The following is a 23,349-nucleotide window of genomic DNA, read 5'->3' on the forward strand; positions in this document are numbered from 1 at the left end:
ATTGAAAGTAATTTTTAAAAGATACAGAGTTACTTTTGCCTTTTTGTTAATTGTTCTGTACTTTTTTCCTTCCTCTTTGCTATTCTGCTTTGTGATCTCATTTTTTTGTAGTGAAAATTTTTCATTTGTCTTTATCTGTTAAATATCCACTAGAAGTTTTTTCTTTGTCATTACCATGAGATAAAATATCTTGCCTAATCACATTTTTTTGGTTTTTCTTGATTTCTCTATATTTTTGCCAACACTGTTTTGATTTTTTTTTTTATAGTATCCGTTGTTATTGGTGTGAGGTAGTATCTCCTTCAAGATTTGATTTGTATGTCCCTAATGATGAGCAATTTCTAATGTGTTGATTAGCACATTCTGAGAGAAATGTGTGTTTAGGTCTTTTGGCCACTTTTACTTTCCCACATTTTTTGGTCACAACCTCTATCTATGTTGTGTATCCAATAACAAATTACTATAGCTATAGTGATTTTAAAACTTCTGCCTGAGTGCCTCAGTTGGTTAAGCATCTGCCTCCAGCTCTGGTCATGGTCCCCAGACCTGGGAGCGAGTACTGCATTGGTCTCCTTGCTTGGTGGAGAGCTGGCTTTCCCACACCCTCTGCTGCTCCCCTGCTTGTGCTCTTTTTCTGTCAAATAAATAAATTAAAATCTTAAAAAAAAAAAAAAAAAAAAAACTTTTGCCTTTTAACTTTAATATCAGAGATAATAGTGACTTCATGTACCATTATAGCAGTATTAGAAGAGGAGCACACCGGTGGCTCAGTCAGTGAAGTATCTGCGTTTTGCTCAGGTCATAATCCCAGGGTCTTGGGATCAAACTGGGTGTCGGGTTCCCTGCTCAGCGGGGAGTCTGCTTCTCCCTCTGCCCTTGACTCCCCCTCCATTTATGCTGTCTCTCATGTCTGCTCTCTCTCAAATAAATAAACAAAATATTAAAAACGCACACACAGTATTAGAAGAATATAGCGATTTTGTGTTTATCTTTACAAGTCGGTTTTATGCTTTCTTATATTTTTGTTACTAATTAACATTCTTTCAACGTGAAGAACTACCTTTAACATTTCTTACAATGTACGTCTTATGGTGATGAATTCTCTCACTGTTGTTTGGAATGTCTTTATATTCACTTCTGAAGTACAGCTTTACAAAGCATATAACATGCTAGGTTAACAATTTTTCCCTTTCAGCACTTTGAATATTACTCTCATTTTCTGCTGGCTTGCTAGGTTCTGCTGATAAATCATCTTAGAGTTTTATGGAGGATTCCTTTTGTATGAAGAGTCATTTTTCTAGCTGCTATCAGAATTCCCTCTTTGACTTTTGATAAATGGATTATAATATATGGGTCTTAATGAAATCTTTCATTGGTCCTGTTTGGGATCTGTTTCACAAATCTGATTTATCTCTCCAAATATTTGGAAAGTTTTCAGCCATTCTGTCTCAAAATAAGCCCCTTCTCCTTCTGTGACTTTATTAATATTTCTTGTTTATTTATTTATTTGTTTCTTATTTCTTTATTTCTTGTTTATTAATATTTCTTGACATTGCCCCATAAATCTTACAGACTTTTTAATCACTCTTTTTATTTCTTTTTTAACTGGACTATTTCAAATGACCTCTCTTACACTTTGTGTATCCTTGTTTCCATTTCATTTATTTTGTTGAGCTTTCTGTTGCCTTTTTTTTTTTTTTTTTTTTTTTTCCCATTTCATTCATTTTATTCTTCAGCTGCAGAATTTCTTTTTGGTTCTTTTCAAAGATTTCTGTCTGTTTTCAGTTTTGCATTTTGTTCATGTATTTCTCAGTTCAAACAATTACTTTGAATTCTTTGTCAGGCAGTTTGTAGTTTTTCATCTCTCTGGACTCAGTTATTTAAAGATTATATTATTAATTGATGGTGTCACGCTTCCTTGTTTTTTCATGTTTTAATCACTTTGTGTTTTTTGTGCATTTGAGGGAGCAGTCACCTTTTCCAGACTCTACAGGCTGGAAGGACGTTAACCTTCTTTAATTACTTTTTAAATGTGGTTGCCCTTGAATCTGCAAGAACACCGTACAGGTTCAAGAGTGTGACACATTCCTTCGAACACAGAATTTCCAATTCTCCTCCTTGTAACACTGCTGTCATTCATTTCACTTATTCATACTCAGCAAGTTACTGTTCCATTTATTATTTTGAACACATTATTATCTGTTAATTAAGAAAAAGGAAAAGAAACTATTTTTCCCTTAATTTAGTACTTCTCTGAAGTTCCTTGTTTCTTTGTATAGATTAAAGTTTCAGATTTGTATCATTTTCCTTCTTTCTGAAGTACTTCTTTTAACATTTTGTAAGACAAGTCTACTGGCAATTTTCCTTATTTTTTGTCTGAGGAAGTGTTATTTTTTCATTTAATTTTTAATGATAATTTTGCTGTATACAGATTTCTAAGTTGGTGAGTTTTTTCTTTCAATGCTTTAAATATTTCACTCTATTTTCTTCTTGCTTTCATGGTTACTGAAGAGATGTCCAAGGTAATTATTATTACTCCTCTATAGGTAAGGTTTTTTACTCTTGCTTCGTTCAAGATTTTTCTCTTTTTCTTAGATTTTCTGCAATTTGAATATGAAATGCCTATATACAGATATTTTTGGTACTAGTTTTCCTGGTGTTCTCAGTTTCCTTGATCACTGACTTCAGAGTGTCACTGATTTTGGCCAGTTCTCCATTGTTATTGGTTGAAATGTTCTGTTTCCTTCTTATGTACCCCATTATTCATATGTTTTACTTTTTCTTTTTTTTTTTTTTTTTTTTTTTTTTAAGATTTTATTTGTCAGAGAGAGAGAAAGAGCACAAACAGGAGAAATGACAGGCAGAGGGAGAAACAGGGCTCTCCACTGAACAAGGAGCCCAATGCAGGATCCCAGAACTCTGGGATCATGACTTGAGCCAAAGGCAGACACTCAACCAACTGAGCCACGCATGCGTCCCATGTTTTACTTTTTGTAGTTGTCTCACGATTCCTGGTATTGTTTCACCTTTTTCTATTTTCTTTGCATTTCAGTTTCCAGAGTTTCTCCTGTATTTTTTCAAGATTATTGATAATTTTTTTTCAGTTGTATAGCTTGATGAGCCTGTTAGAGTTCACTCTTCATTTCTATTACAGTGACATATCTATAACATTAGTTTGATAGAATTTCTGCTGTATTATTTACATTGTCCCCATGTTCTTACATGTTCTTTATTTTATCTATTAGATCCTTTGGCACATTAATTATACATTTTTCGGATTCCTCGTCTGGTAATTCTGACATCTTTGCTATATCTCTGTCTGATTCTGATATTTGCTCCTTCCTTCAGACTTTGTTTTTCATTTTTAGTGTGTCTTAATTTTTGCTGAAAGCTGAACTTGATTTATTTATTAGATAAATGAGCTGTGTGTGGGGAGGGGCAAGGTGTGTTCCTGTCTCTTGTAGATATTGGTTGTCAAAGGGTAGAATTTACTGTGGTGTCCTTGTTTTTTTTCTCTGTGTTGAGTTACATTTCTCTAGAGAACTCTTCTTTCATAAGATTTGAGAAATTTAGTTTTCTCTTTTGAAATCCATGTTATTATATGGGCTACCTATCCATGTGGACTAAAGGAAGATTTCTTATAGTTTCATGATTAAGTTACAAACTCAGCTTTTGTTAATTTCATCTTAATTTCTTTCTCATATTTAAAATACAGTTTTGTCAGACATAGTATTTCTGCTTGATAATTTTTTTTCTTTGAGCACTTGGTGTTTATTTGTTCAAGGCCTTCTTGATGAGAAATAACACTGATAATCCTAGTGGGAATCCTGTGTACCTGATGCGATGCTTCTCTTGCTACTCTGAAGATTCTTTCTTGTTGAATTTTGATAGTTCAAATATAATTATATATATAGATATAATATGCCCATTTCATCCCTCAAATGGGGGCAGTTTTTCAGCCTTTCAGACCTTTATGGTGCTCTCTTTCTCTTCTCTACTTTCACTCTTATCAGTGCATATGTTGGTCTTCTTGATGGTAATTGACAGGCCCCTTAGGGTCTGTTCATTTTCATTCGTTCTTTCTGCTTCTGACACAATCATTAGAATTGTCCTGTCTTTACATTTGCTGATTTCTTAAACTGGCTGTTCAACTCTATTTAAATATTTAAGTTCTTGTACTTTGCAGCTCCACAACTTTTTATAAAAGGGGGTTTCTTTTTATTTTTCTGTCTCTTTATTGATTTTTTTTTCATACCTACCTCTTTTCTGATGATACTCTCGTGTTTTTTTTTTAATTTTTGAGCATCTTTAAGGGAGTTTATTTTTTGTGTTGTTGTTGTTGTTGTTGTTAATTATTTTTAAGATTATTTGTTTGTCAGAGAGCACAAGCAGGGCAGGCAGAGGGAGAAGCAGACTCCCAACTGAGCAAGGAAACTGATATGGGACTCCGTCCCAGGATGCTGAGAGCATGACCTGAGCTGAAGGCAGACGCTTAACCACCTGAGCCATGTAGGCGTCCCAGAGAGTTTTATTTTTTGTTTATATTACTTGTTTTGAAAGTTAACATCCGGTTGTTCTCAGGGACATCTTCTGTTCACTTCTTTCCTTCACTGGACTTTCCTTTGACTTCTTTCCTTCACTGGGCTATATAGTTCCTGGTTCTTTCTATACTTTGTGTGTTTGGGTATTAGAAATACACAGTGTTGTAATTCTGGAAACCACATTATCCTTTTGCCACAATTTTGCTTGTTTTTGATGTTATTATTGTTATATGCTATATTTGTCTGAGAATCTACCTGCAGTGCATACTGAAGGTTTTCATAGGTATTTCTGAAGCTGTTCCCTCCCTTGGATATGTATGGTCACTTTCCTAAATTCCCCCATATATGTGTTTTCTATTGAATGTTCTAATCCTAAAATGTCATGTTACACATAACAGGGTAACAGAAAAGTGAAGTGGGAAAATCTGTCTGCCCTTTTTAGTGCTCTGGAGGTGCTAAACCAGAGGGAAATCGTTTTCCAGATGGGACTGGCAGTGAACAATGGCTTCCCAACCTACATGATCAGGAACAGCAACAACAATCAAAACACATATCTCTGTTATTGGGAGGACAGACTGTTGTTTCTGGAACATTTGCTGTTGTTACATGAGACAGTTTTTTACTGATAGATGGATTCTTGGTACTCTCTATTCAAGCATCTTTCCCAAATTAGTTTTTTGTTTTTTGGGTTTTTTTTTAACTTTTTTTTTAAGATTTTATTTATTTATTTGACAGACAGAGATCACAAGTAGGCAGAGAGAGAGGAGGAAGCAGGCTTCCCGCTGAGCAGAGAGCCCGACGCGGGGCTCGATCCCAGGCCCCTGGGATTATGACCTGAGCCGAAGGCAGAAGCTTTAACCCACTGAGCCACCCAGGCGCCCCCACAAATTAGTTCTTCATTTTAATTTCTGTCTTTATATCTAAAGTGAGTCTCATGTAGTTAACATACTTTTTTAAGTCATTTTGGCAATATATACCTTTTAATGGGAGAACTTAATCTGTTTCCATTTAAAGTTAATGAATGATAAGATACCTGGCTGGCTCAGACACTGGAGAATGCAGTGTTTGACTCTTGATCTTGGGGTTGTGGATTCAAGCCCCACAAAAATAAAATCCTTTAAAGAAGCAAGTAAATAGAAATAAAGGAAAAGATAAAGGGAGGGGAAGTTTTTTATAGTGTACCATTTTGGTTCCTTTGTTTTTCTTTATAAATTGTTTAGAGTCTCTTTGTTGTTACCCTAAGAATGTCAGTTAATACCCTGAATTTAGTCTAGTTTGAATAATAATAATAATATAGTAATCATAGTGTTTTAATAATGTCAAGTTAGTTTCAATAACAAATACCGTTTTCTCAACTTCAATGCTTCCCCTTTATATTTTTATTGTTTCAGATTACATCTTTGTAAACATTTGTATGACCATTCAAATAGATTTAAAATTGTTTCTTATCTTTGCTTTTAAAATAATCAGTAAAAAGAATTACATAGACAAAGAAGAATAATACTAGTTTTTACATTTTTTATGTAGTTACTTTTACCAGTGTTGTTACTTCATATGGCTTCAAATAACTGGTTAAGTATCTTTTCATTTGGTTTGTAGAAGACCCTTGTAGACATATGCCTGGGTGGCTCAGCATACTGTCCACTGAGCAGGGAACCCAAGATGGGGCTCAGTCCCACAACCCCAAGATGATGGCCAGGGTCAAAGTCAGGCACTTAATTCACTAAGCCATCTAGGCACCCCATTTTTGTCCTCCTACACCTGTTTTCTTGATTTGTGGTCTCTGATGAGAAATAGGAGAAATCATCTATAAATTTTATTAAAGATGATTCCCATATGACAAATTGCTTCATCCTTTATGATTTCACAGTTTAGTCTGTGACTTTTGACAAATTGACTATAATGTGTCTCTCCTATTAAAATTACCTAGTTTCAAGTTTCTTGCAATTCAAGTTCTTTGCCTTTGTTGGCTGTGTGTGTCCATGTCTTTCATCAAAAGTGGTGTGTTCAGCCGTTATTTCTTGAAATGTTTTTTTCTGTCTTCTTCCCCTGGAACTTTCATACGGCATTTATTGGTTCACTTCATAGTGTGTCACACATCCCTTAAGCTTTTTTTAACTTCTCTTTCTGCCCCAAATACTATTTATCTGTTGCTGTTATCTTACTGTTTTTCTCTGCCTGCTAAAATCTGTCAAATCCCACTTTGGAGTTTCTGTTTCTGCATTTATTTTTTGTGCCCAGAATTTTCATTTAGTCCTTTATATAATTTCTGTCTCCTTTTTATTAAGTTTGTCCTACTACATCCTTGTTTTTTGTTTGTCCTCTAGTAGTTTGATCATGTTTAAGAATGTTTTCAAATCTTACAGAAAGTTCAATGTTTAGCTTCCTCATGGACAGTTTATTTCTTTCCTTTGGATTGACCACACTTTTTCATTCCTTTGTATGCTTTGTGATTTTTTTTTTTTTCCTCCAAAAACTTACCTGTAAATTTTATAATGTCCTAACTGGAAATTAGATCCATCCTCTTCTCCAGGACTTGTTCTTCTTGATTGTTGAAGGATTAGATTATGTTGTGCCAATATTTGACAAAATACTAATAATAATAAATAAAATTTTGTTTTGCAGATTGGACCTCTGTTCACACATCCCTTTAAAACTACCAGAAAACATTTATAATTCTGCTTCATTGTTCACTTTGTGATTGTATTACTACATATATATTAGCCCCAGGTGAAAGCTTAGTGTAATGTACTTTTTTAGTATTTGTTCCATCATGACCATTCATGTGACTTTTCCTTCAGTGTATTTGGCTGCTTTTTAGTATCTTAACCTCTTCTCCCCGAAGAAAGCCACTCTAGTTTTTGCTGCTTTCTGTTCTATTTTCCATTACAATCTTTGCCCCAAAGAACTGTGGGATTTTCTGTCAATTTACAATGTGTTTGACTGTTGCCTGCCATTTTCCACCATAAATGTCAGTTTTTTTATTTGGTTTGTTTTTAGGTGAATTTATGAATTATGTGTGAAATTTGATATAATTTGATTTTATATTGGACAATCAGGAAATACTGTGCTAACTGGGTGACCTTAAAATAAGCACCTGAAAGTTTTGCCTGGGCGACTCAGTGATTTAAGTTCCTGAGTCCTGATTTCTGCTCAGATCATGATCTCAGGATCATGATTTCTAAGGAAACAGATGTTAAGTGTTCTCTGTGTACATAGTTTCCACTAGGAGCCTTAGATAGACTAGTATAAACACAGTGGTTTGCAAATAAGGTCTTTGTTCCATCTAGAAACAGGAACAGGTCTTACATTAGGAATGTGGCCTATTGTGCTTGCTTCGGCAGCACATATACAAAAATAGGAATGTGGCCTATTATCTTCAAGACCTCTGCCATGCAGGGTAGGTGGTGGGGCAGCATCAAAAACCTGTCCTGTTATTTTAAGCTCTGATTTTTTTTTTTTTAATTTGTGATTTTTTTTTTCTCTTCTTTTCTAATCTGGTGTTTACTTGGTTAATGTTTTTCCCCCCCAAGGGTTCTAGCAGTTTCCAGTTGGTTTTTGATGTTTCTGTGGAGGAACTGTAGCTTCGAACTGGCTGCTGTACAATACTGCTTTTATCAAATTTTGAGCACAAATTGCTTTTTGGATTTCCAAATTTGTTTTTGTTTAAGAAACTTCTTTTAACCCATTAAAAACCTGATTAAAGTACTTAAAGAGAATATTAACCTACAACTTGGTATTAGATACGTTCAGATTTTGTTTTGTTGGTAGTGTCAGTTTTTTTGTTTGGTTTGTTTTTAGGTGAATTTATGAATTATGTGTGAAATTTGATATAGTTTGACTTTATATTGGACAGTCAGGAAATACTTTGCTAACTAGGTGACCTTCAAATAAGCACCTGAAAGGGGTGCCTGAGTGGCTCAGTGATTTAAGTGTCTGAGTCCTGATTTCCACCCAGATCGTGATCTCAGGATAAATAAGATCAAATGAACCCCACATTGGACTCTGCACTGGGCTGAGCACGGAGCCTGCATAAGATTCTCTCTGTCCCTCTCACTCTGTCCCACTCTCTTCTCCCCCAAAAAATAAAATAATTTTTTTATGTAAGTACCTGAAGAAAATAGTAAAGGAATGAGCATATAAGTGCAAAGAATGGTCAGCAGATGTAAATGTTCTGAACACAAGTCTTCTTGACCTCCTAGAGGAACTAACAGCAAGGAGGTCACCTGTTACTTTAAGTGAGTAAGGGAGACAGTTTTAGAGATGCTGTAAGAGAGATAACCTAACAGTGTGTCTGATTACAGCTAAACAGGACATTGTAAGGACTTTGGATTTTACTTTAAGTCATTCGTTCACAACTGACATGAACTTGCAGCTAATTGTTACTAGCTTCTAGGTTGGAGGCCAGGAATGCTACTTATTATCTACAAGTTTACAGAGCTGTTTCCTTGTACCCTGATTTGTATGAAATACGATGTCATTACAGTATTTTGATGGAGGTGTGATATGCATGATCTAACTTTTCAGGTTATTTTCTTATGCTGCTTTTTTTTCCTTCAGAAAATGACAAGGATCAGATATTTGGAGTGTGTATTCATTCTTCTAATGAACTTGAGCAGTATACTCTGAGATATCTTTGAAAATTTCTTACAAGTATTGAAACATTCCTACAGAAAATTGTGAAAATGAGAAATACATCTGAAACAATGTAGTTACTATTTTGGAGGGTTTTTTGAACCCCGTTTTTGGTATTTATAAATTAGAAGGACTTTTAAGATCCTTAAAAGTTATTTAACCTTACAATTGGGCAAGTCTAAATGCATTGAAGTCTGGCTGGTCATCTGGTTTACTGAAACTTTAGCATGTATTATTTCTTCTCCTTGTCGTCTTCTTCATTTCTTATTAATACTTTTGTGAAACAGTATTGTGGTCAATGAAATCTCAGACAGCTTCCATTCTAGGGTAATTGAAAGAAGAGGAGCAGGAAAACTGGATACTTGGGCTCGGAGCCACTAATCTGGACTTGAAGTAGAAAGCATACGTCTTTTCACACTCTGCACCACATCATTGATATCCGAAACTGTTTTGTTTTGGTTTTTTTGTCCTGATAAAATTTTTCTTAGGGTACCGAAGGTGCTAATGATTTCCCAGCAGGCAATCCAGAACATTTCTCAGGGGCTCTGGTTGAGGTTGGCAGAATTTTTATTCTTAAGTTATTAAATAAGATAAGTAGTCAGGTGATTTTTAACTTTTGAGGAAATACTTGAAAATTAGAATATGGCCATCTTGCATTTCTTTTAATTAGTCTCTTTTTCCAAAAAGGGTAAAAAAAAAAAAATATATATATATATATATATACACACACACACACACACACACACACACACATACATGCACAAGAAAAGAAATATGGGACAATAAGAATATTTTAAAAAGTAAGTTGTGCTACTGGACTAAAATTAGAGGTAGAAGAGTCAGCTGAAACCATAAAACTTAAAATCCTTCAAATTTGAACCATAAATTTATTTCAGATATCTAGCAGGTATCAAGACAAAAGCATGGCATTTACCCACAGATACAAAATTTAACTTACAATGCTCTTTAAGTCACCACTTAGCACCTAAATAGGCTCTGTTTTTAATAGCAGAATCTCTCTTCATGAGGGAGCCTGCTCTTGTCAGAGATTTAAAATCACTATTCAGCCACTGAAATAAAAAGACAAAAGTGGAGTTATCACTGAGGATAGATAGGAAGGGAAGCTGTACGAGCTAGGCACTTTTTCTGAATAAACAGACGATATATAATGGAGTTCAGGCATTGGCAGATTTGCACAGGTGTCAGTAGGTTGATGTTATTTGTAGATACAAGTCATTCAGGTGAGACTGAGTATTGCTAGATAGGTGCGTTTATCAGAGACTGTTTCTGAGCAGCTGAGTTTTTTTGAAGCACCGTGGTTGTTTGCAGAATCTTTTCACTGAGACAGTTGTACTTATTAAGTAGTTTTAAAGCTGATTTTGTTGGGTTTGTTTTATCCTGACCAGAGGAAAAGAGAAGCTCTTCCTAAATTTGTGAAAACTTTAATTTCTCATAATCAAATGGGAGTTATATGTGGCTTGTAAACAAGTAGCATTTGCCAAGTTAATAGCTTCTCACTGAAGATCTCTTATCTTGTTGATTCCAGAATCACAGTAATAAACTAGATATTCTAGAGAGATCAACACATTATTGAACATTTTTAAAGATGCAAATAATAATTAGATGAAATTTCTGGTACTGAAATTATTGACTTTGAAATTTGTCACATACATGGTAATATATAAACAAGATAGCATTCAAATGATCCTCAAACTTAGATTTACATCAGAATCTTTGAAATTGCTTATTAAGATATAGATTGCTAGGCCTCCCTTCCAAAGTTTCTAAATCAGAAAGTATAGATTGGGCTGAAGAATTTGTATTTTTAAGAGATTCCCAAACAGTTTCCCACATAATGCTGATGCTTCTGATCTGATGGTCATATTTGAGAACCACTGAAAAATCTCACATAGCTTCTTCTGAGTTTCCACGAATTAACTTACTTCAAAGCACAGTTCCTTGAAAACGGTTCTTTGAGAGGCCAGAAATAGAGTTTTTATTACATTTTCTATTGTCTCTAAAGCATTACTAAGGTTTTTCCAAAGGACATTTTAAAGAATATCCTGCAAATAATTACACTTATTCACATATGTTTGTTCTTTGTATGTTTCATCATTACCCCCATCAGTGCATACTAAAAACTATGTCAAGTCTTACATGAAGAAACTATACCCTGTAGTTTCCAGACTATGGTTATAATTTGAGGTTTCACTCCCTGAAAGATAGGTTTAACTATTCTATGTTCCTGTCTCAGTGTTAATGAGTTACAAGTCATTACCTTGTATTTTTGCAATTTATCTACCCTGTTAAAGATAAACCAGTGTCAGAATAATTTATGGAAGCTTTTCTGTTTATGAATGTAATACATTAAATAGAAAATGTTTTTATTTCAGAACTGTTCGTCAGTTGGCACAGGAGCAATTTTTTTTAATGTGCACAAGATGTTGCATGGGACACAGGCCTCTACTTTTCTTCATTACTCTGCTCTTTACCATTTTGGGGGTGAGATATTTTTAAATGTGATCAATGTGATTCATTCTTAAAATCAGGAACATTTAGGAAAGTACAGTTTTAACTTATATTAAGATTTGCTTATTGGGGCATCTGGCTGGCTCAGTCAGAGGAGCATGCTGCTTGATCTCAGGGGTTTTAAGTTTAAGCCCCATATTGGTTGTAGAGATTACTTTAAAAAAAAAAAAACTTTTAAAAAAAGGAAAGATTTAGTTATGCTTAGGAAATAAAATCTGTTCTGATAATTTCTGTACTGTTTATAGACTGATTTTTATTTGCATTTTAGAAATAGTTTCTTGGAAAAGTAGAATTCAGTTTTATTGTGTTTTATGTCATTGGTATAAGGTGTTGCCACTTCATTTTACCAGTTACCTAGATTTTTAAAAATTAACATGAATCTTGAACATGACTTGTAAATTCATATTATAATTTATATTGCAGAGCACAGCACGAGAGAGAGGTAAACATTCAGGTGACTATTTCACTCTTCTACGGCACCTTCTTAATTATGCTTACAACAGCAATATCAGTGTACCCAATGCTGAAGTTCTTCTAAACAATGAAATAGATTGGCTCAAAAGAATTAGGGTAAGTGGTATAATACTCGGTATACTATAACAGTTTTAAATCCACCCTATTAAAAGAGAGCTTTATGATTTTGAGTATTTATGTTAATAGAACATACAGCTAGTTTCATTTTATACAAATAGTTTATTTCGGTTGGGACTCAGAATTCTGATGTTCAGTGTCTTCCATTTTGGTATATTTTACCTATTTTCCCATTATCATATTTAGAATATTCTTAATTTTGTTAATTAAAAAATGTCTAATGGATTAGCATTTACATTTAACCACCTGTGCCTCTCACTTATACAGACGGAGTTCTTTTAGAATATGTTTTTGAAATGGATAGCTTTTAAACTGTAGGTTAGTACTCTCCTGTTTGTCAACTTTGGCACCATTGACATTTTACTATTACTCCTGTTTTGATGAGCTGTGATAGTCATTGTAGGATGTTGAGCAACACTCCAGCCTCTAATTATAAGGGGTGTCTTTCCTTCTCTCCCATTTGTGAAAGCCAGAAATATCTCCAGACATTGCCAGTGTCTTAGGACAAAATTCCACATTTAATGTTGAAAGAGTTCTATAGTTCAGAGAAATCACATGAATGGAAAGGGCTGGAATAATTACACCTGATATAACACTTTCTTCCAGCTCCCTTTTGTTCTTGCTTGTTTGTTGTCATTTCTTGTGAATTAGGTTTCTTAACATTTCTCCTTTTGCAGGATAACGTTAAAAACACAGGTGAAACAGGTGTTGAAGAGCCAATCTTGGAAGGTCACCTTGGGGTAACAAAAGAGTTACTAGCCTTCCAAACACCTGAGAAAAAGTATCATATTGGTTGTGAAAAAGGAGGTGGTAATCTCATTAAAGTAAGTTCTAAATTTTGGCACTATGCTACTTACCATGACCTTTTAAATGTTTGTTAGCAAATCTATCTAATTGAACGCTATAGTATTTTGCTTTGAGAGACCATCTTTGTTATTTATCTTATTAATATCTTCTAATATCTAATATCACTATGAAAGCTATAGTGGTTTTGTTTGTTTTTTAAGTTTTTATTTAAATTATAGTTAACAAACAGTGTAATATTAGTTTCAGGTGTACAGTATAATCAACACTCCCGTAAAACACCTGGTGCTCGTTACAGTGCACTCCTTCATCCTCATCACCTATTGCACCTATCTCCCCACCCCTACCCTCTGGTAATCACCACTTTGTTTCTTGGTTTGCCTTTGTTTTTTTTCTCCTATGATCATATCTTTCTTAAATTCCACATATGAGTGAAATTGTATGGTATTTGTCTTTTCTGACAGACTGACTTTGCATAGCATAATACAGTGATTTTTTTTTTTAAACATTTATTTATTTTAGAGATCGAGCACACACAAGAGCATGGGTGGGATACAGGGAATGAATCTTGGGCATCTCACCACTGAGTGTGGAGCCTCCTGCAGGGCTTAATCGCAGAACACTGAGATCATGAACTGATCAAAAAGCAAGAGTTGGATACGCAACTGACTGAGCCATCTAGGTGCCCCCCCACCGTACAGTGATTCTTTTTTTTTTTCTTTTTTTAAGATTTTATTTATTTATTTGACATAGATATTACAAGTATGCAGAGAGGTAGACAGAGGGGGCGGGGGAAGCAGGCTCCCCGCTGAACAGAGAGCCCGATGTGGGGCTTGATCCCAGGACGCTGAGACCATGACCTGAGCTGAAGGCAGATGCCTAAACACTGAGCCACCCAGGCACCCCCAGTACAGTGATTTTTAAATAAATATCTGCCTCCTTTAATTTGAGTGATTTTAAAATTATAGTTGACACTTGAACAAGGGGATTATAGGCCCCAAAGCCTGATGTAGTTGAAAATCTATATATATAATTTTTGTCTCCTGATAACTACTAATAGCTTACTGTTGACCACAAGCCTTACTGACTTCATAACTAATGATAACACTTATTTTTGTATGTTATGTTTATTATGTACCATATATTCTTTTTAAGATTTTATTTTTTTATTTGAGAGAGAGAGCATAAGCAGGGTCACCACAGAGGCAGAGAGAGGACCAGACTCCCCGCTAAACAAGGAGCCCAGTGCGGGGCTCGATCCCAGGGACTCTGAGATTATGACCTGAAGTGAAGGCAGACACTTAGCTGACTGAGCCCCCCAGGTGCCCCAAAATGTACTGTATTTTTAAAATGTAAAGAGAAGAAAGTACACATAAAGTACAATGTTGTTTTTTGGCATATGGTATTACAGTCACATTCATAATACAAAAGTGGACACAAATACATTAAAGAAGAAACCGTTACCGGTGATGATAGGCTGATACACAGCTTCTCCTATTCTGAGAGGCATCATTACAGAGTAAGCCAATGCTTTGAAAGCAAAGTATGAAACCGTAAGAACATGGCACATTATTAATTTTACATTACATCTTACTCTCTGTATGCCTCTGTAAGGATGAGTCTTGCACACAGTGTAGATTCTACACAATGAATACGTAGTGATGCTGATGACATGAAACAGCTCTTGCAGTTCCTGTCCTACAATTACTAAATTTTCACACAAAGACCCACACAGACACAACAGACAAGCTTATTAACTGTACAGCATGATGATGATTTAGTAGCCACTAAGTGCAAAGGGATCATAAAGGTCTTCATTTTCCTTGTCTTCAAAGTGAGTAGGCTGAAGAGGAGTTGTTCTTGCTGTGCCCGGGAGAGGCAGGAGAGGCGGGTACACTCAGTGTAACTTTGTGGAACTTGCTTGCTTTTTCTTTTCTCTACAAATGTCCCTATATGGGTCTGCTGTTTCCTTTAGTGTTGATGTCCGTATCATGGAAGCGTCCATGTCACAAAAGGAGTCAAAAGCAATCTTGATCATCAGAGCGCTCTGCCGGACTGCCCTCTATCAATCTGTTTTCTGGCATTGCGTTTCTCTCTGTCTCCATCCTCATCATCTGGCACTGGTTCAGGAGTTCTCACCTCCATCAAACTGACTCCTGTTAAGTCTTCTGAGGTGCTGTGTATTAGGTCTTGAATTTCTTCAAGATTCAGATCTTCAAACTCTTCACCCCGCTCCGCCCCCCCCACCCCACAGTTTTTCTTGCCATATCTATAGTCTGTTTTATGATTTTGCTGATTGCCTCTGTTGTAGAGACTGTGAAGTCACACACAACACCCAGACACAGTTTTCTCCAGTCCGAGCTACTTGGGGCTTAATGGTTCTCACAGTTTTTTTCTGTGGCAATGGTGACGTCTTCAGTGGAGCTGTCCTTCCAGGTTCTCATGATGTTCTTTACATCCGGGTGCTCTTCCAAGCACTGACAGTTCTTTTCATGTGGTGCCATGTGTGATGAACTTTAAAGGTCCTCATGGCCCTCTGATCTGGGAGATGAGTTAGAGACGTTGTGTTTGGGGACACTTAGACCACTTTAATACCTTTGGTCCTAAACTCATGGGGGTCTAGCTCATGAGCACCACTATCTAATAGCAAAAGAATTTTAGGAGGTAGTCCCTCACTGGCAAGGTACTTCCTGATGCCAGAGACAAAGCATCGATGGAACCAGTCCAGAAACGGGGTCTTTGTTGTCGAGGCTTTCACGTGCAGCCAAGAGAGAGGCTTCTCATGTTTATCTCTTGCCTTAACTCTCAGGGACTGGAAGCAGTTTTCATAGATGCGGGCAGGACCTGCTCAGGCCTGGCTGCATTTGCACAAAACAGGAGACTCAGCCTATCCCTTCCTGCCTTAAATCCCGGTGCTGGCTTCTCTTCCTTTGTGACACCTTCTTCCAGAATAGGGAACTTTTGTCTGTATTAAAAACTTGCTCAGGCAGATACCCTTTTCCCTCAGTGATTCTCTTAATGGTATCTGGGAATTTGTCTACGGCCTCTTGATTTGCAGTATTGCACTAAACACAATGAAAAATTCATGAGAACAGTGAGAGATCTCTTTTACTATGATCTGCAGTTTATTTAAGACACAGACTACTCACATAATGCTGCTTATCATCACACAGTGTTTCAACGGAATGCTCAAAACACTTGAGCTCACCGCACTAGCAGCAGGCTCTGAAACTGCCATAATCTGTACCATAGTAAATTTTCAGCAATTAAGGTTCCATACTGTATCTTTGTCTACATTTCTCTGGGCTGGAATGGTACCATGTACATGTGTGGACACATTTGAATACATGATAACTCTTTCTAACTTGTGTATACTTTACAGATAAAATAAACTACATATCTACATAAATCTTAAGGATTCATTACATAAAATTCCCTTAACTTTGTGAATATTTCAATGTTATTCATCTGTGAGTTTTTTTCAGACTGTTGCAAAACTGCCAAAAACAGTTCCAATACATGTATTGATAAAAAGCCCTTGTATAAGTGGTTCCAACTCACATAGTTTAAGTAATTCAAACTTATATTGTTTAAGGGTTAACTATAATGGTAAATCAATGTTCAAAAAAATGTTAATGAGTAACATTTGTTATGATTATTTAGTTAATTTCAATTCTTTTGATCAGACCTTTAAAGAAAACTTTTATCTTGGAATACTTCATTTTTTATATCATATTTGATGAATTTCTACTGGTATGTCTTAGAATTCAGTGAAAGTGTTCTTTTTATTTTAATTCACTTATTTTAGCTCACATTTCATTATAGGAGTTGGTTTATTTAAAATACATGTTTTTGTTGTCAGCTTTTATACCTAAAATACCTAGAATTGTGTATTTCCTAATTAAAATCAATAATGTAAAATAGAATTTTGTTTTATTACTTGAGAACCCAAATTTGCTTTTAAAATATAAAAAGTATTTTCTTAAGTATAAAAATATTTTCTTCCAAGGTACACTTTTTCCTAAATATATATTGCTAATAATATGTGACCTGTTTTTTTCAACTGTAGGAATTAATTGATGATTTCATCTTTCCTGCTTCCAAAGTTTACTTGCAATGTATGAGAAATGGAGAACTGCCAGCTGAGCAGGCTATCCCAGTCTGTAGTTCACCTGCCACCATCAATGCTGGTTTTGAACTACTTGTAGCATTAGCTGTTGGCTGTGTAAGGAACCTCAAACAGATAGTAGACTGTTTGACTGAAATGTATTACATAGGCACAGCAATAACTAGTAAGTATTGTAACATGTAAGGTTTTTTTGGTTCAGATTATCTCTCTATGTTTAAAATTCTGGGTTTTTTCTTTTAGGAATTTTTTTTTTAATGAAGATTTTATTTATTTATTTGACAGAGATCACAAGTAGGCAGAGAGAGAGGAAGGGAAGCAAGCTCCCTGTTGAGCAGAGAGCCCAATGCAGGGCTCAATCCCAGGACCCTGGAATCATGACCTGAACTGAAGGCAGAGGCTTTAACCCACTGAACCACCCAGGCGCCCCATCTTTTAGGAAATGTTTAATCTATATGTTTGTTTTTAGAAACTATTAAGAAGTTTAATAATTTTAATAATCAAATATGTAATTAACACAATTTTATATAATCAAAAAGAGATGATGATAAGTACAGAAGCCTTCCCACAGAAAAATTCTCCAGTTATATTTAAATACCTTCATATAATTGTTTCAAGTAATTCAGTAAAATGTTTTATTTCATCAAATATAAAATAAAATTTAAACTCGAGTAAGAAGCCAAATTTAATGCTATAGGATTTAGTATTTAGAACTAAAAGTGGGGAAAAAAATTTTTTTTAAGTCTATGAATGGAGAGATTTGCAGGCCCTCACTTTGAAATTGCTTGGCGTTATCTTAATCTGAGTTTTTAAAAAGTTAAAGTTTTGAAGATATCAATGTGAAAGATACCACATGCTTTTTATTATGTTCTCAGTTAATGCCACATGAGCGTTGGAAGCGGTCTTTGGATCTTATTAGAAATGAAACTCAAAGGGGCGCCTGGGTGGCTCAGTGGGTTAAAGCCTCTGCCTTCGGCTCGGGTCATGATCTCGGGGTCCTGGTATCGAACTCCGCGTCGGGCTCTCTGCTCCGCGGGGATCCTGCTTCCCCCTCTCTCTCTGTTGCCTCTCTGCCTGCTTGTGATCTCTCTCTCTGTCAAGTAAATAAATAAAATCTTTTTAAAAAAAAAAGAAACGAAACTCAAAGAGAACGAGTAATTAGTAAAAATAACATTAAATAAGAACATAAAATCTATTTAAGTGCAAATCATGGGTTTGCTAACAAAACATGCAGAACTAATTATTGAGTACATCCAATAGTAACCTTTAAGAACATCTGAAATTATGTTGGTTTTCCCATCTTTCAGAGTATAAGAAACTTGTCATCCAAACTTTCAGAGTTTTAACCAAAAGCTGGATTTTTTTTGTTACTATGGACTGTACCTAAAGAGAGGTTTAAAAACTTAGTTTTGTTTCTCTAATTTATGTAGTTTATGAGTTTTATGGTTTCTTTATTCATATATGAAACAAGACTTAAGGGCGCCTGGGTGGCTCAGTTGCTTAGGCAACTGCCTTCAGCTCAGGTCATGATCCTGGAATCCCAGATGGAGTCCCACATCAGGCTCCCTGCTAAGCAGGGCGTCTGCTTCTCCCTGTGATAGTCCCCACTGCTCATGCTCTCTGATTCTCTCTCTTTCAAATAAATAAAATCTTAAAAAAAAAAAAAAAGAAAAAGATGGCTAAAGGTACTAAACTTCCTTCCAATTCCATATTCCTGTTTCAGAAATTATGTATGCATAAAAGTTGTGTATTTGTGTATCTCTGTTTAGATTTTTTTTTTTTTTTTAGGTTTTTTTTTTGTTTATGTGTGAGAGAGCATGCACACATACAAGCAGGGGAGAGGCAGAAGGAGAGAATCCCAAGCAGACTTCACACTTAGTGCAGAGCCCAGCATGGGGCTGGATCTCACAGTCCTGATAACATAAATTGAGCCAAAAACCACAAGTCAGATGCACAACCAGCTGAGCCAGGCACCCCTAAGTTTTTTTCTTTGTAACACAAATTGGAGTATGCTACTTGCAGCATTCTTTATTTACTTTTGTTTAGTTTTTTATTCAATAAAAATGTAATAGTACATAAAAGTCTTATCTAATTCTCCTTATTGGCCATATAATTTGCAATTTAGTATACTCTTATTTTATGTAATCTGTTTTCCCAGATAGTGATTGATGTTCAGATTATGTTTGATTTATAGAAGGTGATGAAGTACATAAAGTAATTTACAGTTCTAACAGACTTTTGAGATATACTATCTTATTAATTCCTAAAGATAAAACATGGGTATAGGCAAAGCAGTTTTTACTTACAGTTTACACTAAGAAATTTAATATTATACTATCTGACATGACTAGCAGATGGTGATAGATGCAGCATCAGTAAATTGCAGACTTGGTTGTTCTTAGAAAGGATCTATATGGTGGTACTGAAATGAAAATTTGGAGCACTAGTTTTAGATGACTATAGTAGTGACAGAATTATTGCTAATATTAGTTTATCAGCATAACACAGTGGCCAGTGGACAGAGTCATTATGAGGATCTTTTCTTCTCTCAGCTTGTGAAGCTCTTACTGAATGGGAATATCTACCACCTGTTGGACCCCGCCCATCGAAAGGATTTGTGGGACTCAAAAACGCTGGTGCTACATGTTATATGAACTCTGTGATACAACAGTTATACATGATTCCTTCCATCAGAAACAGTATTCTTGCTGTTGAAGGCACAGGTAGTGATGTAGATGATGACATGTTCGGTGATGAGAAGCAGGACAGTGAGGTAAATTTTAATGATACATTTTTTTCTGTGTTTCAAGGTCTTGATTACTAAATAACACTTTTTTTCTCTTAGAATATACTTCTTGTAGGACTTTTTTAAACTACTTTTGATGACAGGATAAGAATCTCTGAGCTACTATCTCTGGCATATCCTAGTGCTTATTATCTAACAAACTTTCAACTGAAGTTGATAATCTTTATTACAACTTTTCTATTCTTCAAAGTATCAATTAATGTAATCATGTTTTGTACAATGTGGTAAGTAAAATTGGGTGTTACAAATTGACAGATTTATTTTAAAATTATTTATATTTTGATTTTTTAATTTTTTAAAGCATACTGTATTTTTCCTTATATATTACTTACCAGTTTCACCACCTGTGCTATTCTTAGAATACTCTTAATATTTTTCTCATATAATTTCTTAATACAAAAACAAACTTGTTTGCTACTTTAAATAATGTATTGTTCTGTTAAAAATATTAGTAAATAGTAAGGATATGATCATGATACCGGGAGTATCCAGTACAGAATATAAGAAAGTTATGTATTAGTGGCAAATCAGAGTATATAAAACTAAGATATAGCTCTTTATACATTAATATGAAGACTTAATTTTTAGTTATTGTTTATATCAAAATATGTTTATTTTTCTTCTCCTTTTTCCTTTACAAAAGTTCATAGGATTAATAGAGAAGAGAGAAAATACTCTAATTGTAGTAAGTGGTTTTTCTCCCATTCCTGTACTACTTGCCTTTTGTGAGCAAAACTAGTTTGGCAATCTAGTGGTCTTGGAGATTGTGAAACATACAGCCACCTGCACTCTTCTCAGAGCCTGACAAATCACACCATCCAGGCATCAGTATCTGAATATGTTCACTTTGTTGTTGTTAACTGTTGTTGTTTTAAGAATCCCCATATGAGGTGCCCACAGCTTTACCTGGTTAAGAACCATTGCTACAGAGAAAACTGGGGTATAAATCTTAGTTCTGTAGTTCCTGTACCGGTAGGATGCTGAATTAAAGATAAATACACTTGGCTAACCCTACTGGCAAAATGCAGAAAATACAGACAAGATACCAGATTTCTTTTGCTACTTGATAACCGTGTGCTTTACATTTTTTCAACAGTATATTGCTTATTTACTAGGTTGCTTTCCTAGAGTGTGTCCTTCTCAATGGCAGAAACTGGGTGTTGTCTACTTCTGTCATAAGCCTGACACAGAGCAAACAATATAAAATAGTATTCAGTGCTCTGTTAAACAACTGAATTTTGCTATATAGAGAGTGTGATTAAGACCTTCAGAGCTTCTGTCCATGCTGTTTTCTACCAAAGGTAGTCTCAGTTGTTGTATTTATTAGTAATTCTGAGAATGCCACATAAATTATTTCAGTAATCTGTGAAGAATTCATTATCTCTAGGGAAAAAATGAATCCTGGAAAGGCTAATTTACTTCCCCCAAAGTTATTTATAACAAATACTTATTTGTCTCTATTTAGGCTATTGAACTAAATCATTTTTTCTTATACTATGTCCAGTGGGTGTTCAGGATCCTTTTCCTCTTCCCCGTTTCCTTCCCCCTCCTCCTCCATTTATTTATCCTCCTCTATTTGTTTATCATCATCATCCTTTATTTATTTATTTTAGAGAGAAAGACAGCGTGAGAACATGAGCAGGATGGGCAGAGGGGGAGAGTATCAAGCAGTATCTCTTCTGAGTGCAGAGCACAATGCAGGGCTCGAGATCATGGCCTGAGCCCAAAACAAGAGTTGGACACTTAATTAACTGTCACCTAGGCGCCCCTCAGGATTATTCTTTTATGATTTTTAATTGATAATTCATCTGTGAAGTTATAGGAATAAGCACTAATACTGTAAATTGAAAGTTGCATGCTTTGGAATGTAAAATAATGCAAATTATTTGTCTCAACTTCTGAAGTTAGACTAGCTCATCAGTGATGGGTTTTTATTTATTTTTGGTTTTGGTGTTTTGTGTTTTGTTGTTGGTGGTGTGTGTTTGTTTTTTTGTCTCTAGAGTAATGTTGATCCCCGAGATGATGTATTTGGATATCCTCATCAATTTGAAGACAAACCAGCTTTGAGTAAGACAGAAGATAGGAAAGAATACAATATTGGTGTCCTAAGACATCTTCAGGTCATCTTTGGTCATTTAGCTGCTTCCCGACTACAATACTATGTGCCTAGAGGATTTTGGAAACAGTTCAGGTATATTGTGGGTGGATTGATTTTAGAAAAATTTCAGTATATTAACTTAAAATTTATATATATATATATATAATAATGTATAATGATTTAATATTTTAACAGTAGTGATACTCTTTAATGTCATTAGTTTTTTTCTTTATTTTTGTCTTGGTAGAGGGATATACCTTTACATGGGAGGCAGGCCGTATTCTTAGTTTCTTAAGATGTAATTAACTTTTTATTGGGGAAAACTTCTGCAGAAACAAAATCCTAATATGTAGTCATTTCCTGGATTCTACAATTCTCAACTGAAATAAGTTAGACATTATGGCTTTTTCTTTATGCATAACCATGATATCACCCCACCTAAATAAAAATTATGTACTATCACTACATTTAAGTTACTCTTTAAATTTACCAAGTTGTTTAATTTTTCTTCATAGTGTGATTTTTTTTTTTTTTTTTAATGCATGATTAAAACCCATTTACTGCAGTTGGCTGGTAGTTCTGTGTGTGTGTGTGTGTGTGTGTGTGTGTGTGTGTGTGTGTGTGTGTGTGTGTGTGTGTATGTAGATATCTGTATGATAGATCTGTATATATATGTATATGATACTAAAATGACACTATCAATCTGTAAATTTCTGTGTTCCACAAATTGAACTATTCATCTATGTCAGAAGACTGATTTGCATGTATAATACTTCGTCTTATTTTATCACCAGCATATACCTTTTCTCCCCTCTAGCTATTTCAGTGCTTTTTTGTCCCTACATTATCTTGGTTTGACTCAAGGTTTTATTCAGTAGTCTAGTCAGCATTTCTTGTTTTGTTTTGTTTTAAAGATTTTATTTATTTATTTGACAGACAGAGATCACAAGTAGGCAGAGAGGCAGACAGAGAGAGAGGGGGAAGCAGGCTCCCTGCCGAGCAGAGAGCCCGATGTGGGGCTCCATCCCAGGACCCTGGGATCATGACCCGAGCCAAAGGCAGAGGCTTTAACCCACTGAGCCACCCAGGCGCCCCAGCATTTCTTGTTTTTCCAAATTATGCTACTGTATTTTGAGCTTTTATCTTAAAATCTTTTATTCAGTTATTTGTATGTGTGTGTCTTTTGTGTATCTGTTTATTTCTACATACATAGCAAGAG

At 35.1% G+C, this 23,349-nt stretch overlaps 1 protein-coding gene across 4 annotated transcripts in view; it reads left to right on the forward strand.

The window, feature by feature from the left end:
- LOC111139452 (probable ubiquitin carboxyl-terminal hydrolase FAF-X) overlaps nucleotides 1-23,349 on the forward strand; it is a 149,302-nt gene that overhangs the window by 98,666 nt on the left and 27,287 nt on the right. For all 4 annotated transcript variants that reach the window (XM_022491711.1, XM_022491710.1, XM_022491712.1 and 1 more), the window contains 6 exons: nucleotides 11,570-11,678; nucleotides 12,129-12,275; nucleotides 12,974-13,120; nucleotides 17,170-17,392; nucleotides 19,779-19,999; nucleotides 22,033-22,223. In XM_022491711.1, the coding sequence (XP_022347419.1) occupies nucleotides 11,570-11,678; nucleotides 12,129-12,275; nucleotides 12,974-13,120; nucleotides 17,170-17,392; nucleotides 19,779-19,999; nucleotides 22,033-22,223 (1,038 nt within the window). The remainder of the gene's footprint in view (nucleotides 1-11,569; nucleotides 11,679-12,128; nucleotides 12,276-12,973; nucleotides 13,121-17,169; nucleotides 17,393-19,778; nucleotides 20,000-22,032; nucleotides 22,224-23,349) is intronic.

This window comes from Enhydra lutris, unplaced genomic scaffold (assembly GCF_002288905.1).
Source record: "Enhydra lutris kenyoni isolate GAN:26980312 unplaced genomic scaffold, ASM228890v2 scaffoldscaffold108, whole genome shotgun sequence".
NCBI classification, from domain to species: Eukaryota; Metazoa; Chordata; class Mammalia; order Carnivora; family Mustelidae; genus Enhydra; species Enhydra lutris.